We start from the raw sequence: 21,523 nt of genomic DNA, 5'->3' as shown, positions 1-21,523 counted from the left end.
TGTAGTGCAGGTCACATGCTTCTTCCCTGTCTTACGGCTGTGATACAGGAGAAGGAAGAGAAGAGATAAAGAATAAATAATTATAAAGATTACATTATATTTTTACGGTATATGACCAGACCTAGGTTGGTTTTGGTTTCTCCAGTAGGGGTGTCAGGATTATAAAATCAAGGTGGGAAGAATGGGGCAAACAAACATTTTAATACAGAAAGCTTCCTAAAGACAGGGCATCCTAAATTTAATGTAGAAAGAAGAAGCTTAGCTGTTTTCACATGTACTGAGAGAAAATGCTTGCCCCTACTAAAGAGTCTCCCACAGAGGCCCAAGGGTGCTATAGTTCTTCCTCCAGGGAAAGTGAACTTGGAAGGAGGTGAAAAGGAACTGGAGGAAGAGCCAGGCAAAGAGAATATGAGGCATCTGCTTATCTTTGGGTAAACTGTTGCCTCTTTGGATCAAAATCCAAGTACTTATAATTATGTAAAAGATCACCATGGCATTCTTCCAACCTTTTGATTATCATCACCATGACACAACTTCAAGATTCTCCAGTTACATGAGCATTGTTTTGATGGAAAAAGAGGGGTCTATCTCTAATCGTGGCTTTCCAGACACAAGCTACAAGACTTTCTTTTTTTTTTCCATTCCGCAGTATCCTTTTTGCTAGCAGGTTTGGACTGGCAGAGAAATGCCTTGTGCCTGTCCTTCACTTTTCAGTGAGAATTTTAGGGAATGTTGCCAGTGCAGAAAGGAAAAGTTACAAGATTTGTGCTAGGAGACGTCAAGGTGTTTCCCTTTCTTCCATCCTCTGGACATACATCAACTGTGATACAGAAGGAACCATAACAAGGCAATGAAAATAGACAAGCTGCCTTTAAAGATATGAAAAAATAAATGGTAATGCTCAAAAATGTGGATGCTAAAACTGTTGCTGTATATTAACGTGGATATGCAAGTAAATATACTAAATGTAGGTTTACTTGTTGATCTTTGTCTATTGGAGAAGGACCATGATCTATTATTAGCCAGATGGAGAATATAAATGGTCCAAGGGGAAAAAGAAAGTCTGCTATCCTTTCCACAAACTTACAGAAAAAGATCATTAGCTTTTCTATGGAAAAATATAAGCACTTCAGTGGAAATTTTGGTTTAAATGAAACAACACCCACAGTATGCCATCAAAAATAATTGGAGAAATTTCCTCATAATCTTGGTTAGTATTTTACATGTTAATTTTTTTTTGTAGACCTGTACAAGGTATCATGTAGTAGTGTGTCATATGGTTAGATACCACGAATAACGCATAGTGGGTGGCCAGTCCTTTTTGTTATTTTTCTTGGTTTCCTGGCATGGTTTAAGGCCAGGTTGAGACTCCCCAGTACTTCAAACTTGCTGATTTTGCTAGAGCAGGGTCTTTAAAGAGACATTGTCTGTTAGATTTAATCTCAACTTTTAGGTTGATTCAAGAAAAAGATTTTACATCCTAACGCGTGCAGGAAACTTATAAATGGAGTACCCAGGTCTGCAAGCACTTACACATGTTTCACTTCACATAGGAGAGTAATCTCAGGCACGTGTTTTTGCTACTTGTGGGGATATAACAGGAGTGCCATTTATTATGCCTTTAGACTTTAATAGATAATTGATTAAAGAAATGAACACATGTATGATGTTATCTTTCTAAAAATAAAATTATGCAATTAAAATACCAGAAGATAAAGAGAACAGTCCTATTACTGTATTTAATAAGCATTGCTACTGCTGTATGAATTGGGATCAGTATGAAACTGATCTAATGTTAGGCAGTGGGCTGTCAAACTGACTCTTTTCCTAGTAAGTGTGCAAATACTTTTTTTTTAAATTATCATCATGAGATCTCATGAGAACTTAATTTGCATCAGAGGTTAATTTGATGCGTGGTCTGACAGTTTCTTACAGCTCCCTTCTAATCCACTTGTAACTCCACATTTTTAATAGCGTGGTGGGGATTTTTCATGCCTTTGAGTCAAATTCTCTTTAGTAAGAACAAAGTGTTGATATTCTGCCTAGACGTTTATCTTCCAAGGGCAGAATTGTTGTCCAGTCATTGCACATAGTGTTTTTGTTAATATTAGAGTTGGCATTTCTGAAGGGAAAGAAAAAAAATTCAGAGTGTTACTTTCTTTTGGTGGTGGAGGAGACGAGGAGTGGGAACAGAAACTTATTAAACACAACATTCTTGGTATTCCACAGATGGTAAAAATGGGTTACTAGTCTGCACTGCAGCAAGTGCAGTATGATCAAGGCGGAAATATAATCGGTAGCTAGACATTAATTTTATTTACAGAAATAAAATACTAAGCGCTATTTTAATAACTTTAAATGACAGAGCCCATATATGTATTGTACATTCAATTTGAGTAGTCTAGACAGACTGTTTTCCAAGGAAAATACATTTTCATCAGTATTTGTGGTATGATTCATGGTGGTGAAGAGGCAAATAACTCTTTTTATGACTGGAAGTTGCTTTAACTTTCAGCCACAAGGAAACAAGTCAATGGCCGGATGATAGTGGTGGAAACTAACGTTTTATACTAATAGAGGTCTACACCTTATGCTGAGTTGAAGCTTTTATTTTTCCAGGGATGGCAATATATCACAAAGTATTCTGCCATTGTTTACAAACAACCGTAAGTGGTCTGTGTAGCGGCTCGCAGTCCACAATTTAGATTTAAGTCACCTGTGAGCTTTGCAAAAAGTGTACAGTCTGTCGGGAGGCTGTGATTTGGTCTAAGTAGTTGTAAACCTTTGTGCATGTCCCCAGTGTAGAGGGGGCACACCAGCTGTATCTTTCATGCATAGTTAATGGTTAGCAAAGCATTACAGAGAGATATGCAAATTTGCTAGTCTTAACAGTTGCAGTACCGCAAGTGATGTTGTACGGCTTCATACATGCTTTGATTGGATTTATTTTATATCTCTCTGTAACTGCAGTAAAGGCAAAGGATTGTACTTATAACTATCTCTGTGCTGTCTGCCTCGAATAAAAAGAATGGAAATCTCTTCTTAGGGCTGTTGTAAGCCTCTGCAGCTGAGGTCAAGGATTTTTCAAAGCATTTGGTGAGCAAGTTCATGGGCTCCTATTCTTGACTAGAGAAATTGGAAAATTAAGACTGGTTATCCACTAGGAAGGACTCGTGTTCTGAAAAATGTGTGTGAATAGAAACATGTAAGTTATATACAGTACAGCAAAATATGTTGCATAATAACATAATGGTTGTGTCTAGCAATCTAATCAGGAAAGATACTGGTGGGGAGAAATTGCAGTTAACCTTGTTTGTAGAGGCTTACCAGCAATAAACTCTTCTAACTTTGGTACTGGAACTTTAATAAATTTTTTTTTAAATATTATCACCTAATCCTGTGGAGCAGAAGGAAACAATGTATTGTGTTCTTAAATCATAATGCTCACAATCTTTATTCTAATAACTTCAAGGATTAAGTTTTCATCTAATACACAGTCTGATTCTGCAAATGACACTGTGTGAAATTATTTCTTCATGAGGAGCAAGATGCAGGGTCAGGTCTGTGAAAGGTTCATGTGTGTCCTTCAGACCATCTGGGTAGTAGTGCAATATAATTGTTAAATCAAAAGTGTGTGCTAGAGCTTGGTTCAGTTACCGTGTGATCATAAGAGAAAGAGAGGAACAAATGGATCTGTGATCTTGAAGGTACTGGACTGCTGGAGTGCTTTTAAGCCATAAAGTAGTATCAGCTGCCTCACCTTTTGCATGGGTGGCATTGAGTGACTCAAAAAGACCAGCTTACATGTAGACAAACATTTAGGTACCAAAATTCATTAGAAGAGTCAGTGTTTCCCCTTGTAAACGTTGCCCTATTGTATAAATAGGTTATTTTTTTTGAACCTAGAAAATTCTCCATAACCAGTTGCAGGCTTGTGAAGACAACACGTAATCTGAGTGTTTGCATTTGCTAAAGAACATCCTGCTTTTATAGGAACCATTGAAATCTCAAATGCAGGGGGAGCGGGAGAATCTCTTCAGCTCTAGGGTCAATCTGTGTGTCAGAAGTTACATCTTAGTACTTGTAATTTCACAGTGGTTGACCATCAAGTTAAAAATAGTCTTGTTGACCACACACAGTGTTACATCTTTTAAATTAAAATTTAGCTGTGCTGATAGCTACAGAATTATTTGTTAAAGTCAGTGCTTATAGACACCAGCAGCTAGGGGGTGGACTTAAGATGTTAAATACATCAGTCCTATGGAAAGCACATACTTTTTTATAATTGTATTTCACAAATACTCACTAATGCAGCCAGAAAGAGTAGTTGACAATTATTTTTAGCTTCATAAAGATCTGTAAATTTTCAGGGAAGAAGTGAAATAGTCTTCTTGTCATCTTTTTTTCTTTTCTTCTTTTTTCCTTCCTCTTTTCAGAAAACACATGGCTTATTGAATGGATGGCAAAACACTTTCAGCAGGTATACTCTGCAATGAAGTCTGTCTTAATCAGCTTCTAGATTTTCTTGCTTTTGCGCTAAGGACAATGAAATTGTTGGAGAGGAGAAAAGCAGTATCTGTATTCTGCAGATTTCTAACCATAGTTGAATCATATGTTGCAACAGTCAAGTCCAATAGAGGTAAAACAAAAAAGAGAAACATGGAAATCGAATGCTAGGAAGATGCTTCTATAGTTGGGAATGCAATGCTTCAGTTTTATTGTAGCATTTGCATTTTTAACACATACATACCTTGCTGTGGATTAACAGCTCTAGTTGGATTTTTTGAGGGTTCTCTTGTAAAGCACAAATACCAAAGTACAGATTTCCAAAATTCAGATTTATCAAAATTCACTGTCACGTGGTAGCTTGGCGCTAGGCTAGTACATTCTATCTGGAATCATATTTGGAGAGAAACACTGCATATCACACATTTGCATACTCCAGGACCACTGGGTACACCTGTGGGGTTTTGAGTGTGTGGAATATTTGGGTTTTTTTAAGCATAACCATGCAGATACTATTGTGATGTGATTCAGAGAACATGCTGTGATGCGCTACTCTAGTTATAGTGCAGTAATGATTTTTAATGCTGTTTGCCCCTTTTCATCATTGGCTTTCGGTCTATGACTGCTGAACATGGCACATAGAATCATAGCATGGTTTGGGTTGGAAGGGACCTTTAAAGATCATCTAGTCCAACCTGCCTGCTATAGGCAGGGACATCTTTCGCTAAATCAGGTTTCTCAAACCCTATCCAACTTGACCTTGAACACTTCTAATGATGGGGCATCCATAACTTCTCTGAGCAGCCTGTTCCAGTGTTTCACCACCCTCATCATAAAAAAATTCTTCCTTATATCCAATCTAAACCTACTCTCTTTAAGTTTAAAACTGTTGCCCCTTGTCCTGTCACTACAGGCCCTGGTAAAAAGTCTCCTTCCATAATTTTTATAAGCCCTCTTTGTATATTGAAAGGCTGCAATATTGGTCTCTCTGGAGCCTCCTCTTCTCCAAGCTTAAAAACCCCAAGTCTCTCAGCCTTTATTCACAGGAGAGTGTTCAAGCCCTTTGACCATTTTCATGGCCCTCCTCTGGACCTGCTGTAACAGGTCCATATTGTTCTTGTACTGGGAACCCAGAGCTGGATGCAGTACTCCAGGCAACATGTCACCGTATAAGTCTGTCCAGCTTGTTGGTGAAAATCCTTTTGTTCCACTTGATCACGTGAATCTCATCAGCTCCCAGCAGACCTGGCTTCTCCAAGGTAGATCCATGATCATAGAAGCCACAACACAAGTATTCACGCTCCAGTACACTAACAATATTTGGCATATGTCATTGACCTGGCACAATGATCACACTAAGTACTCTGAAATGAGTTACATATTTTTTGTAATATAAATTCCTTTTTTGTTGTTGTGTTTTGTTAGGGAAAATGAGTTGAGGCACTGCAGTAGCAGTGCAACAGTTGCAGCATGGTCGTGACAGAGCACATGAATTGATTGGAGAGATTGTGAGCTAGGTCCTGTTGTGTGTAATCTGTACTTCTGGCTTGTCTCAGTTACCTCAGGTGTTTGTAGAATTGTATTGTTCCTGAGTTGCTGAAATTCATCACATGAGATTACTTGCATGGGGAAATGTTGCATTATCAAGACATCTTTTTCTGCTTAGCTGTGAATACATACAGTCCCTTTTGTCTCACAGATTATCTGCTTGCCCATATATTGATTTGTGTCCTCCAGTTAAACAAAACAATGTTAACCATTACTAGTTAAAATAAAGAATTTACAAAGAAAATTTTTTTTTCCATGGTACATCCACAGAATCATGACCTTTTCCTGGATCTTTCTTGCTTGTTCAGGACATCATGTTTGAACAAGGCCAGTGTTGGTTGTTTTCACAAATACTGAGACTCCAGTGTGTGATTAATGGAGAATTTATAGATACTTATTACCGTCCTGCAAATGTGTTCATAGCATTTCATCGTTCTTACTATAAGAATGGCAACTTTTAAAAGACCTTTAACTTTTTTTTTCCCTAGTCTTTAGTATTTTTTTGACAGCTTAGTCTCTAACAACAAAAATGTAATTGGTAGCTGGTAAGGATCAAGCCAATTTCAGGTAAAGTTTGGAGTGTAATCAACCAACCTCATGTCTCTGAGAGATCTTTCTCACAGTACAGTAGGTAAGGAGTTCACCAAGAGAAATAATAAGTTATTCCTAGGATTTACTGCCTTGTTATTTTTTTTTTTCTAGCAGGGAAGTATTTCCGTAAAACATCTGCTGAAAAAGCAGCATGCCCATGCTTGTTGTCCTTCAGAAAAATTCTGAGTCAGCAGGATGGGAACCAGATGGAGGGAAAAGCGGAAGCATAATGGTGGGCAGAAGATAATAAAAAAGTACAGATGTTCAAGGAGAAAAAACAGAGATGTTAAGAGCTAAAGCATAAAGGAGAAGATGATTCAAAATGCATGTGGAGACAATATATATATTTTGGACTTTAAAAACATATATGGGAAGAAAGTTACTATTCCCTAAGTCCAAGTGACCTCGTTTTAGACTCGTTTTCTTTTTGTTCCCAAGAGGACATATGCCCAGACCTCTGTATGAAATCTGGCTGCCAGCTGGCACAGCACCTTTCAGAGACCTAATTTTATATTTTCAGAACCTGGCAATATCAGCCATCTCCATCTGTAATAGGCTGCTGTTTGTAATATCTGTTAAACTGCATTTTAACATTTAATTTTAAGTTTCTTTGCCAACCTATTAGTAAGGGCCAGGCTATTGAGAGCTGTCAGTACGGCCAAAAAAAGTGGTTTAATTTTCTGAGGTCTGTGAGTTATGCTTTTGTTTTTCATGAATTTACATCTTTTGGCAGGCTCTAGGATATTAACTTGTGTGATGAAATATCATCTTCCCATATTTTAAGTCTGTACTGAGAGGAGGCTGGAATAAATCCTTTATAGTAATAATAGAAATCTGCTGTACTAAATTCAGTGTTAAAATTGGAGGCAAAGTTACTTGAAGTACAAGTTTTAATTTTTTGGGGTAGAAATCAGAAAGTATTGAGCACATCTTCATATTTTATAATGATTTGTCCATCTAAACAGAATTTAATGTGGGCAATGAGGGAATAGATTCAGTTCTCTTGCTCTGGCTCTACCTGCTGCAACAGAATTTTCAAGCCGTCTCTGGCCCGTTTAGGGAGGGTGCCTGGGGAGCTCTCCTAGTAGCAGGCAGAGCTGCTCTTGTAGGGTTCAGGTGATGATAGGTGGCCTATTTGTATTATTTTAATATAAGGAAGAAAGCCACCTCAGATCCAGAAGAGGCGAAATGGCCCCTGCTATGTGGCAGCCACTGGTTCAGCATGGGTCTGCTTCGATTTGTGCTAACAATAGCTCCAAGCTTTCATTGATTTCAGCCTGTCTTAATCCTTGACAGAGTCAATTAGTTCTTGTAATCACTAGTAACCAATGTTTGATATTCATTTAAGTCTAACAGAAGAAAAAAAATTATTTGTTTTGGGTACAGTTCCAGAATACTTTGTAAAATTGTTTGTATTAGAAGAGAAAATGCAAATATTTATGTACAGTAGCAGTGAAATAATGTACCCAAAGCTTAGTGGAGATGGATTGTGTCGTGTATAGCTGTAATGTTGAAGTTTGTCATTTATATGGAATTTATTAGCGTTTCTTTGAATTCCTGTTAATATATTTTCTGGGTTTTTTTTCCAGCTCTTCGTTGTAGTCTCCAGTTTCTTGGAAACATTGCAGCAGGAAATGGAGATTCCCAGAATAGCATTTGGAAGTGTGCTTTCCCAGATCTTTTCTTGTAAGCATGGATGCGGGTTTTTTTTCTAATGTAATTTCTGTGGTTATATTAAAATCTTTTGTACATGATAGTTGTGCTTCCACTAGCACCATGAAGCTTTGAAAAATAACTTTGGTGAGAATAGGATGGTTGAGACCATATCCTGTAGATGTTCTGTTTTGTTAGTTAACCGCAGGGGTCAGGGCCTTTAAAAACCTGCTTGTTCTAAACTAACAGTAAATTGATTTCATTTAATAGAAACTGGAGAAAAACCCTCTATTTCAAGTTATGAGCTTCAAACATAAGCTTTATTTCAGAGATGTTTTCAAGTAGTTATATTAATTTCCAAGAACATAACTTTTTCTTTATTCACTTTGCTGCTGTGCAGACCTGTCAGTATTTGTGGATCAGATGGAATCTACAACAGTAACTTAATCTTTGTATTTTCCAATCCTTTTGCTCCCTCTCCTAACCTCACCAGAATATCTTCCTGGATGTTTGATGACATGTAATGAAATACTACGGAAATGATTTTGTGCAGACACTTGACAATATTGTTGATGTGTTTGGCAAAATTTTTCATAGTGAGCTAGTAACAAAGGCACATTCATTCAATTTGATAATAATTCTGAGTGTGTTTTTGGAGCCCGCTTGGATGTAGAAAGACCTTATGATAATAGAAGCAGATTATTACGGCTTCACCTAATTTCTAGATTTCTGGTGAGCTCCAGTTTTGCATTAGTTTTGTAAATTGTCTGTTAAGTTTGACATTCAGTTAGGAGTTGAATGTTTTTCTTTACAGATGAGTTCTGTCCCTCTTAGACAATGACAAATTCATGATTTTCTAAAAGACAGCAAATAGTCTGCAAAGAACAACAGCTCAACAAGCTGAATGCCACTAGTCTGTTTTTCCAGGGTCAGTTTTAATGTACTCTCTTAACTCCTTATTTTCTCTTGAAGGACATGCCTAACATACAGTGATGAGAAAATTGTTGCCTATTGTTGTATGGTCCTGTTCACCTGCCTTAATTCAGAGAAAGTGAGAGAACTACTGGATCCTGGGAACTTGACTGTGGCTTGTCATGTCCTGAAAGTCTACAAAGAGCAGTTGGAGTCTGAGTGGTCGTATGTATCTTTGAATTCCTCCCCTCCTCAATTAGGTGTTTTTCTAGTGTAAATATCTGTATTAAAATGTCTAAATTTGTGACACTTCTAAGTAGTAAATGAAAATCTATTTAGAAGTTAGTGATTTTGTATAGAGATAATTTTTAAGATAGTTTTACTGACTGTTTTGATTGCTGCTAAAGTAAGACTACATTTTTGTTGAGGATATACGCAAGAATTTTAAAATCATGGTTTGTTGTTTTTAGTGAAACAGGGTTCTAGAATACAAACTAATTTATACTTGTGTGCTGATTTGTGGAGATTTTTGAAATAAAGTTAACACAGTATATAGTCTTACAGACTTTCGTTATTGCGTAATGCTAGGAAGACTTCTATGACTAATGCTTGCACTACATAAAATGTGTGTTTTTTTCTTTATTTTTTAACAGATCTTTTGTGTAGTGCAAAATGCAATGAGTTTTATACCAAAACAGGGAAGATGTTTTGTTCGTGAATTTTGTGTGTTTCATTTCCATAATTTAAGAGCATCTGCTCAGTGGTTTTATTCCATTGAGCTTTTATATTTTTTTGCTAATGACCATTCTTGTAAATGTTGTTGTTAGTTATGCATTTGAGAAATGTTCTGCCGTGCATGAGCAAGGATACACGTTCAGTTAATTGTTATATGATGTATTGGAAAGGTGGGAGCGGGGGGAAGAATAGTTTGTATGTTTTTGTACCATTCTTTTGAAGGTCATGTTTAAATTCAGAATTTAATTAGGAACGATTGTTGGGGGTTTACTAGCTATTTGGAAAGTCTCTAAACAGAATTAAGATGATTGAATGAAAAGCAAATGTCATTTAATAGTTTGCTTTTGTACTGAGAAAATGACTGGGTTTTTTTTAATCTGTTTGTGGCTGGGCATTTTTCATAACCAGGTCAATTTGCTTAGGACATAAATAGTTTTCAGAAAGCAAACTTAGTTTCAGTCAGGTGACCAGACTTCTATTTCAAAAGTGACAAACTGAGTCTTTAGTTTTGGCATCTGTCAATATAAACACATGTGTAAAATTGCTTTTCAGATAATTATCTTGATTGTCCTTAATTTTCTTTATGTATTGAAGATACGCTGAAATGTATTTTGACTGAAATATGAAAGCCAGGGAGAACTGGAAGAGGTTGTCATGGTGTTAAATTTATATTTTGAAGGTAATTGAAGAATAAATGCAGCATCAAAATAAATGCTGAGGTATCCATTTCGCTGATCTTTCTAGTCTGAAGTGCATTCTGTTGGTGTTATGATGGAAATGTCTTACCTGCACTATGAATGTTAGATGTGGGTGGGAAACAGTCTCTCTTCAGAGTAGTCTTGAAATTAAAAAGTGACAAACTTCTATACAAGGCATAAGACCATGATGAAGGAAAAGAGGTTGGTAGAAAAGAGTAATCCTAGTCCTGCCATAAGGTAGTTACAGAATGTTTGCCCTCTTAATTCCTCATCAGAATGATGAGTTCCTCATATGGGGAATATATAAAAAAGCATTGGAATATCTTCCAGGCATTAAGAATATACTACTTTAACATTAGCTACTTAAGTCTCAAAGCTCATTATCAGTTTTCCCAACTGAAAGGAGTTTATAGTATAAAGTTTCTTGGCATTTTGTACAGTTTTCTTGAACCAAATTATAAATTGAAGTCTTTCAATAATGTTGGCACTGTTTTCAAGTCAACACAGGTAAAGTGCATTCACAAGCGCAAAATCTAAACCAAAAAGTGTATTGCAGCACTGCAGTATCAAACATTGAATAGCTGTTCAAAGAGCACTACCTTGGAAGTGAAAAAGATAATTTCTTGTTAGAAAGGGACTAATTTTTCTGTCTCCTTGTAGCTCTGGAGCCTTTTTGTGATTCACCTTGTACCTATTTCCCCCCATTTCTTGATCCTCACTTCATTTATTCTTCTAATACTCCATTTCTTATATCTCCCATCTCAAGGAACACATTTACTCTCTGTTTCTCCCTCGTGTTCATCTGTTCTTATTGTAAGATAATATTTGTCATGGCTGAGGGTAATATAAATAGCAAAATATGTTCTTTCTTTGTACTAGATTTTTTTTTTTAAAGTGATTTCCATCCTGAAAGAAACTGTGATATTTATATATTAGAATACATGTAGTATCTTTGGACTACTTGGTGCGAAGGGGGAGGTAAGAAAGTAACATTTTCACATCCTTTTTTATTTATTAAAAAACAAAGGTGTAAGAGGTCCATTTTTCATATTTTCAGTGGAAATCTGCTAATGTGTACCATTCCTTATGCAACACTGATTTAAAGAAAGTCTCTTTTTCCTGGTTTTGGTTACGATTTTTCTTTCTTTTTTTCTTTTTTTCTTTTTTTTTTTCCCCTTTTCTCCCCTCTTCCAGTTAGCCATAGATCAGTGTGTTACAGTAGTGTAGTGCTTTTATTTTAGACCATGCAGTATGCAGAGGTAGCATGGAAATACACCTAGAAGCTGTTGCATTGGGGTAGTTGTAGAGCAGCCTATTATTGGGTAGGAAAGTGGGGACATAGAAGGGAGCAGATAGAGCATTTGAGATGGGGATAGGGGTTTCTGGCAAGGGGAAGACTTGAGATGCACACAGAAAATTTTTGGTATGATAGGCCTTTGGGCATATCTCATTCCCTGAGGAAAAAGTGAGAGCTTAACCCACAGTGACAGAAGTGAAAAATTGGTCCCTGCTATAAAGGAGCCAAGTAGTTGCAGGGAATCTTTGAAACAGGTGGGAATATAATCTCCAGTTAAATTATGCAGGAGAAGGGAACAGAAAAGAGTAAGGAGCTCCTTTGTGTGAACAGTGAGTTTTATCCACTCCCCCAGTTGCTATTTAAAACAATATGGTGGCATGACTTGCAGAAAAAAAAAGTGGTAGTTTTGGAAGATTCTTCAAGGTAGAGGTTTCTTTGGTTTTTTATCTATCTATATAACTGGTTCCTTTTTATAACTTCATATATGTTCTTTCCAGAATTGTTCATGTTTAGAATATGAATGTGTTCAAATAAATTTGTTTTAGAAAATGAAATAGAAATATTCTATGTTATGCTTGCTATTTGCCATTGTTTTTGTGATGTGCTAAGATAGTGTTTACAATTCTCAGGCTGTGATTTTGCAAAACTAAAAAACAAATAATCAGGGAAAAAATTTGAAGTCTCTCATTCAAGATACTGGTGTACTTTTTTTCCTTTCATGGTGGTTGTGGTGACATGGGTGTTGATCTCTTCTCCCGAGTAACTAGTGACAGAAGGAGAGGAAGTGTCCTAAAGTTGTGCCAGGGGAGGTTTAGACTAGGTATTAGGAAAAATTTCTTTACTGAGAGAGTGGTTAAGCATTGGCACAGGCTGCCCAGGGAAGTAGTGGAGTCACCATCACTGGAAGTGTTCAAAAAAACATGTGGACATGGCACTTGGGGACATGGTTTAGTGGGCATGGTGGTATTGGGTTGATGGTTGGACTTGATGATCTTAAAGGTCTTTTCCAACCTTAATGATTCTGTGTGTGTGTGTCGTGTATATGGTGTAGTTAAGTGTTTGGAAGAGCCTACAAAGTTAGTAGTCTTGGTACAAGTAGAACAATCATTGTAAAGTTTTGCAATATCTCTTTTTTTTTTCTTTTTTTTGCAAATTATCGAGAGGTTTTTTCTTGTTATCTTGGCAGTATTAACGCAGCATGTATTTCATAAGCAAGAAGTTGTTCTTAGTTTAGCTTTTTACAGAGGATATTAATCCTATGAATAACTGACTACATTTTCACAAGGTACCTGCAGGTTGTATCTTGGATTCTTTGCATTTTTCTATCATTATTCCATTTCTAAAGCATATACTGTAAGAGTGTTTGAGTATTACACCTGATGTCATGCAACTGAACCTCCCAGTCCAAATAGTTTTCTCTTTTCTTTTAGAATATTAGAATTGGTTTGTTTTGAGGGTAGTCTTGAGTTGAGTCTGAAAGCCTGTTTCTTTTATTAGCACTAATCCTTCTACTGTGAGATAAATGTGGGTGGATACTATCATGTAATGTAGTGATGATACCTTCTATTGCTTGCTTGCTTTCTTTCCTTTTTTGTATGGCTGAGCAGCAGGAAGCAAGCTCGCCAGCTCATATGATGACTTTCTTGTGTCCTGCCTACTCGACCGGTTTTCTCTGCTGATTCTCTGAATTTAGGGAAAAGGTCTCCTGAATCCAGCCATGCTGCATCAATTTTCTGTAGGAAACTTGTGAACTTTTCACCACTGTCTATTTACTAGTGTAAAGTGCTGCTCTGTTCCTGTGATCAGACAGAGCAGGCAGTGTCCGGAAATAGCTTCTTAACACATGCTTCGCTGTGAACGGAAAACCTGAACAGTAAACAGGATTTCTTATTTTGGTAGAAGTAAAGTTATTTACTTTGGCTGATGAAAGCTGAAGAATCTTGCCTTGAATATAAGAACATTTTTTTGACAACACTAGGTGAAAAGGTAAGCTTTGTCCTTGGGTCAGTGTTGGTCCTGACGTACAGTAATGCTGTGTCTTTAGGACAGCTTTTGAAATTGAGTAGGTTTGCGTGTGCCTTATGCTGATAATAGCTATTCTTTCATTAGAGCCTTCTGTATCTAAAACATTTTTGGTATCAAATGCATTGCGGTTTTCTGCAGTTAGGTGTGTGAAAGACAAACACAGTCATTGCTGCTTTGAGGATATCTTTAGAATAAGTTTGGACTCTGGTGGATTGCTGCTTTTGCTTTGGTGTCCATTTTTATCATTGCATATAACCTTCCTGGTTTGAACTAATTCTTGGTTCATTACTAAAGCACTTCCTCCCCCCCTGAATCGAAGAACTATGTTACTTTCTGATATGGAAGAGTATATGTGAGATATAGTCAGGTAGAAGAGCATGAAAAGATCTGTCCCTTTTCTTACAAAGTTGAAGCTAAGCTTTGGACGCCTCTCTGAATGGACTGTAGAAAAAATATTTTGTCAGCAATTCATTGAAAATTTGGAGCTGTACTTCAGCTCTCACTGAAGTACATACCACTACGATTACTTAAATGAATTTACATAGCTGCGGTATTTGCAACAGAGCCAGTACTCTGTTGTAAAGATTTGAGTCCCTTGCGCCACAGCTAACAACGCGCACGGCAACCATTTTTAAGTGGCTGTTATGGCATTATATGGCTGAGCCAAAATACAAACTACTCTTCTTCCAGGAAGCATAACCAGGAGGTTATGCTTACTGCTGGACTTACAAATGACTGAAATTAAAATGTTCTTACTTTTAAAAATATTACTTAATTCCTGCCTACCTTCTTGTCTCTCAGCTGGAGCATTTGGTTTCATATTACACTGAAAAAAAAGTGAATGCCACGTGTGTTTATTCCTCATGGCTGGACTTTCTTGCTGTCAAATGCTGCTTTTAGGCATTGAAAATCTTTCTTTGAATAACCAGGTGAGTTTTGGTTATAGGCAAGCTTTTATTCACTATTTTATTCCCTTTTCATTTATTGTGCACTGAAATTTATGACTTAATGTTCCTGTCAGTTAGTATCCAATGAACTCCACAGAAAAACACTTACGATGTTCAAGTTATTTTTGCAGTTGCTGCCATGAACCGTTAGGACAGCGAGAGGACATCCAGGACAAATATTTGGATTTAAGGCCATTGGCTGAACTGTAGTCTCTCCCATGGGGCCCTCACTGTTCCATTCGGCTAGCGCATGTTGGGTTTTCTACTCTTCACCCATCACAGGAAGGCAAGCACATCTTTAAAATCTCTCTCTCTCTCTCTTTTTTTTTTTTTTGGGAGGGTGAATTGGCAATTCCTCCTCTGCTCATGATCCCACACTCATGTTTAGAGTCCAGTTTTCCATCTCCAAGCTGGAACTTAGAGAAAGTTCAGGAGGAGGAACCTTTTTCTGAGTGTGATGCCTTTGGCTTCTCCCTCCAGTCTCACAGCAGTTCTGTAGGTAGATTTTGTCAGAGGAAATCTGAGATTGTTCTGAGCACTTCTTCAGAGCTCCTTTTTTAAAAGCAGCTGTTGGTAGTGGACCTTTTGCAGTTCCTATTCTGTCTGCTATAAGCCCCTCTCTCAGTTAAAGAGAGTGGAGGAAGCATCTTTAAAGGCAGGACATAGCTTTCTAGAATTTTCCTGTCACATTTGCCTACTTCTTGAATCAAGAGATGTTCAATAGAAGACAAGGATCTCCTGTTGGGGAAGAGGCAATGTCTGAAGTGTCGGCTTCCTGAGAGGGGTGGATTATTGGGAGATAAGGCCCTAGTTTAGCAACTTCTGAATATAATCATTGGTGGAAAGCCAAGTCATCGACTTTCTAAGCAGTTTTTGAAACAAAGGAGAGCTATTTTGCACATCAGCATAGTGAAATTTTGAGACTATAAGCACTGGTGCATTTTTAAAATGTTTGTAGATTGACAGCATAACAAAGATTGCCTCAGAACTTGGAAGAAAGAGAGGTAATAGTGCTGTGATACACACCTAAGTGTGTCTTCATGAGGGATACACTTTTTAAGTATTTTCTGTGGCATGCTATGAGCTAAGAAATAGTTAATAAATTTAAGAAGTCAGTCAGTTCTATAAGGAATGCCCTGGTCAAATTTTGTATTCAGTCCTTGTATGATGATGTTTATCCAGACCAGATGGTCTGAAGGCTCATTTCATTAAGCTTGTGGTTACTTGTAAGCACCAGATATGCTTCTATCTCTGAAATCTGTGAAGTTACAGAATGTAATTCACACATTCAATAAATATTCTCTTGATTTAAGAACTGATACCTCCTCCTCTTTCTGTTTTAGAAGCCTAATCTTCTAAACAACTCCGAGATTTTTTTCATGTTGCCTTTGCCATCTTTAATACTAGATGCTGACTGGCATTTTAAAATAGTATTAATTAACATATATTAGACAATGTATTTTTAAATTGCCTCTGAACTTCTAGTCAACACAGCTGCTGAACTTGTTTCAGGCTAGCAATCCCTGTATTCTTCCGAGGTTGCTGCTGCTGGTCTAACTCCCAAGAGCAATGATCAGAGGAGGCAGATTGTGTATCTCCAACTGAGGTTCTTTAAAACATTGCCTGACTGGCTGTATACCCCTTTGTTTTGTAGCTTTTGGCTAAAATCTTAGAGCAAGAAGAAACTAGAAGTTTTCAGGACTGAAAGCCGTTGAAACTTACCTGTCTTGTCCTGAATGTTTGGATCTGTAGTTGGGCTTGTGAAGAGTGCCCAGAGCTTGCTGCTCTCAGAAGGTTTCAAGGAGTATGATGTTACAGAATATACTTCAAAGCATATGTCTTTGCAAAGACACTGGCTCTGCAGAAACAAGTTAGTTTGCTTTCTTTGATTTGATTTATGGCATGCACTAATTAAATGATCCTATCTCCTTGATGGTTCTTTGCTGTGCAGTTGTCTTCTAGAAAACATGTTCTTTGCAACATGCAGCTACTATCTAGGGTATTAGCTTAAGAATTAATACCCTATAACTTCGGTGAAAAATTTCCATGCTGCTACAGCCTGGTGCATGAGTGACCCATTCCTGTTCTATCTTTAGTCCTGTAGACCTTGTCCTTTAATGTAGGCTCCCCATTTCAGGGATTGGTTATCATCTGTTGCTTTCAGCTTGCTTTACTCATGATCACAGTTGTGGGATTAGCATTCCCTCTAAAATACTTCCTTGCACATGGAAAGCTTTTAAACCTCTGAACTTCAGTGCTGTTGCTTCCACTCTCTTGTGATTTTTTTTTTCTTTTAGTATTACTTAGTTCTTTTCTGTCTGTTCCCTAGCAGCAGATCTGTCTCTTAAACTGTGATCGATCTTTCTGCATTACGCATCTTTTGGTTCTGCTTCCTCTACCACTGTGTTCCATCTTCTGTTTCTATTCAAAGGGATGAGCATGGTTTTAAAGCCTTTGTGAGACAGTAATTTATTTTCTGTGTATCTTCAATCTTTCCAATATACCTTTCTAATGGTATGCTGATTTAATTCTTCTGAAGTGTTGACATACTACATTGAAAATATCTTGAACATGTAAGCAAAGATACTTACTCCATAAGCTAATTCTCTTTTTACAGTGCTGCTTTCTTTCAACAGCTGCTGCCTACCAAAGGATGCTGTCAGGGAATTGGACATATCCTACCTTTAGGAAACAAAGCTGGAATACACTGTTCAGTAACTGAAATGTATTTCCTACTCACTCTTTTTCTATGTGATTACTACCAAGGTCTGAAAAGTCCTCTGTAACAAACTCCCTTCCAGTTCCAAAGGAAGAAGAAAGCACACGCAGTATCCTGTGTCATATGTGCAGTATGCTGAAAAGGCTTGCCAAGCACTGCCTTTTTTTTTTTTTTTTTCCCTTCAGTAAAAGCTTTTTCTTAAGACATGCAGAGAGCTATGCCTTAGGCTCTGGAAAATTGTGGAGCCTTTAGAGCCTTTAAAAAGTCATTCCCCTGTGTTTCCCCACACATCCACATCCACTCCCTTTTGTGTTTGTATTAATCAACAGCAGAAAAGTGTGTCACACAGTTTAGAAGCTACTGTATTTAGAAGATAAACCAGCACAGAATGCCACGAGATCTATTTTAGAATATTGAACCTGCAAACATATGTGTTTTGTAAAATAATTAGGAAAAAGTAGTACAAAATTACATTATAATTTATCCTAACCGAGACCAATGTGTATTCTAAAAGCTGTTTATTTTAAAAATACTTTGGTGGTTCCATTAGAGATGGGAGTATAGCTTGTGTCATCAGTTTTTCCAAGTGTGTGTATGGGGCAGCGTAGCTACTATGGAAAGAAAAAACAGGTTGTATTTTTGATTCCTGAAGAGCAAGGAACAAAAATCCTCCACTTTAAAATAAGAGGCGTAATATGCCTTTTGGCTTCCAGAAAAACGATATTAAGAGTGTGGTCAGCTGTTTGGCATTGGAAGTAAGATTTTTCTGAACATCCGCTTTCTCTTTTTGAAACCACAGCTCAGTGATGACTGTAAAGATTAGGATGTGGGGCTCCCCCTCCCCATTTTTTGCCTTTGGTTATTTTGTCCTGGCTTATGGAAGGGAGTGTGGACAGAAACTAGTGCTCCTGTGGCAAGGAGTCTGGCCTACGGGCACAGATTTAAAGGCAAAGATGGAGCTCCTCAGTAGAGCGCTTGTAGCTTAATTGGAATGCACGTGGTAGAGAAACCAGAAAATGTTACCTTTTTTTTTCTTTCTTCATTTTGGGCTGGCAAATCTGTCTCTTCTCTCTGACGGTTTAGGGTGTCCCCCACCCCCTTCTTCTACTCTTCAGAGAGTAATTCTTATTTTTAATTCCAGGAAAGCTGGAGTTATGTTGCAGGTTCCAAGTTCAACTGTGGTTTTAAATAGTACTGACAATTGGAAAAGTTTCCTTAATTGTGGAGATCTGAGTAGATTCTACTTTCTATTTGCAGTAGCAGTGTATTGGCACAGATTTCCTTAATCTTTCAAAGCCCAGCCTCACACATTTGTTATCTTGTCACCTCTTTCTTCTTGTATATTTTGTGGAGAGGGGGGAGCAGGAAGTGATTGTATTGCGAATTATCTTCCATTTTTTTCTTGGTAGCTGTCCAAACAAAAACTACTCCAACTTTGCGCATAAGTAAAAATAAATCTCTTTTTAGTGCTTTTTGAATGTAGCTACCAAATTGAATGGGAGTGTCTTCTGAATCAGAGAAATGTTACAGATAATCTGACCTCAGTCTTTTAGACCTGAGAGTTGACTTGGTGGACAGTCTTGTGGCCTGTAAGGAGAATGTATTCATTATGGGTAATGCCTTTTTGAAGACGGAAGGGTGTTCTGCTTGATTCAGCTCAGGGGAGGAGTATTGTGATACCTGATACTTGGGGTTGAGCCTTAAATAGGAAAATGTGTTTTCTTATTCTTCTTTTGAGTGAGAAGTGCAGGTGTTTTAGTGGGATGAATTGTCTAGTTTCTAGAGGTCTCTGTGACAGTATATGGGTTCCATTTGTTATTAAATAGCTTTATACTTGTAATTTTTTTTTAAATAGTTTTGATAGGGCGCTTATATTCTTGTGCAAGGATGAAAAAATACTTCTGCTTCTAAAATATGTTCTGGTCCCAAACAGTTCCTCATGAGGTATATTGCTTTTTTAGCATTTAAAAAGGCGGGTGATATGGCTTTGAAATGTTAGCTAAGTTGTCGACTTTTTTCTTCAAAATTTGTATGATATGTTATATTTGTTTGTTAAACTACAGTAGAAGTAGCTACTTAGTTCTTACTAAGATGATAGAGTGGCATTATTGTAGGATGATGAAAAATGCTTTTGGTTTTGAGATTGGAAGAGAAGTTTGCTGATAAAATAGAGAATTGCCATGTCTTTTTTTTTCTAAAACATTTATTGGGGGGGTTCTTCCTCATTTTCTGAGACCCAGGACACTGTTCTCTAAACTTGCTAATGGGATCAGATCAACTTAATATGGAGCATGACATTTGATGATAAAGTTTATTGCTTACACCCGGCTTTGATTGGAGCAAGCTTAGCGGTCATTTGGACTATACTGAGAGCTTATACCATTTCATCTTGGCTGCTTCTCAAGTTCAATTTGGTACAATGCAGCCCTTGTGCTATTGTAAAGTCTTTGAACTGAACATCAGGTCCTGTATTTATCTACTATGTAAGCACTTGATTTTTTTTAGGATTTTAGCCAAACAGTTTTTAAAAAGTCAAGAAAATTGGCATATTTAACACTGTTCATTTGTTACTGTGTTATGCTTGCATAACAACTTTAATTTTCACCATTTCCTTCAGTAAATTACAGTGGTCCTCAGTTTTATCCCAGTGGTTCTGCTGTTGGCCCCCAAAGAGAGGTTAAATCTCCTACCAAAGCCTTTTGTGTGCATCTGAAATGACATGTTCAGTCAGTAACCCAAAACTGAAGGTCTTTTTTTATTTCAGAGTTGTGGATGGTCTTACTTTTCCTCTTCTTCTCGCCTGCCCCAAATGAAAAACAGGAGAGCTGAGGACTAAAGATATTAGATTTAATTTGCTGCATCCTTGCTTAACTACCACCAAAATTTCTGGGCATGGTAGCAAGAGCTGGAAGTGCTTTACTCCACTACTAATTCTTCTGTTATCTCTTGGTGATGCTCTTGTAAAATATATTAGTGCTCTATTCTTTATGATACAGTAATGCCAGAAGTGGATAAGGGAAAAGAGAAACTTATATACAGAAGCAGAAATTTCTGAGGTGTTGCATCACGTCACAAAATTAAAAGGGTAAGAAGCATATGCAGAAGTCTATGCTCCTTTGTAAGCAGAAACTTTTCTTCTTAGATACTGCAAGCTCCTCAAGCAGTAGAGCTCTAGCCCACAGAATGTAAAAGATGAGTCTACACTCTGGTATTTGTTCACACACAAGTAACGACTAAAATACAGGTCTTCCACTTTGCAATAGTAATCACTATTGTGCACCTAGTAGCATTAGATCTATTTGTAATAATTATTGATCACTTTTAACTACAAGGCAAATAGCCAAGATTTTGCCAAAGTAATGTTACTAATTAATATTTAAATTCATAGTCCTAACTGTAAAATCAAAAAATTAGGCTTCAGATTGTCTCCTTAAATGCACTTTTACCATTCTTCATTGTCAGCTGAAATTTGTACGTTATGAGGCTAAGTACTGTGTTCTGCACAGCTCTGATTATTATGCTTTTTTCTTCTGCAGCTCCAAATAAAAGCCTTTGCTTTTACTCAAACCCGTGAAAAATAAATTCAGTTGTTACCATTCTGAAGGTTTAACTGCGGATGGCTCATATGCTGTAAATTGTTGGTTCAGGAAATGTAGAAGTGTTCCCCTTGACTGCCCTGATGATAGCTTGATTCAGTTGTTATGGCTGAGTCTACACTGCTCAGTTGGAATACATTTGTGCTGTTGACTTTAGGGAAGTCTGTAGGTTCAAATTTGTCTTGAGAAACTCTTGGATCAATGCTACGCTCAGAATGCCAATTTTAAGTTGAAGATTCCCTATGCCTATACTATTTTTTTTCCTTGAATGTGTGTACAAATATCAGTAAAAAAAA

At 37.2% G+C, this 21,523-nt stretch overlaps 1 protein-coding gene across 1 annotated transcript in view; it reads left to right on the top strand.

Annotated features, from left to right (window-relative positions):
- Positions 1-21,523, top strand: part of ATXN10 (ataxin 10) — a gene marked incomplete at its 3' end in the record, with an annotated part of 52,376 nt that overhangs the window by 15,000 nt on the left and 15,853 nt on the right. Inside the window, exons 3-4 of the mRNA XM_010296749.1 lie at positions 8,235-8,331; positions 9,271-9,435. Coding sequence (XP_010295051.1) covers positions 8,235-8,331; positions 9,271-9,435 — 262 coding nt within the window. The remainder of the gene's footprint in view (positions 1-8,234; positions 8,332-9,270; positions 9,436-21,523) is intronic.

The sequence above is a fragment of the Phaethon lepturus genome, unplaced genomic scaffold (genome assembly GCF_000687285.1).
Source record: "Phaethon lepturus isolate BGI_N335 unplaced genomic scaffold, ASM68728v1 scaffold12551, whole genome shotgun sequence".
In the NCBI taxonomy this organism is placed as follows: Eukaryota; Metazoa; Chordata; class Aves; order Phaethontiformes; family Phaethontidae; genus Phaethon; species Phaethon lepturus.
The sequence above is the reverse complement of the archived record's forward strand: the minus strand, read 5'-3'. Positions and strand labels throughout refer to the sequence as shown.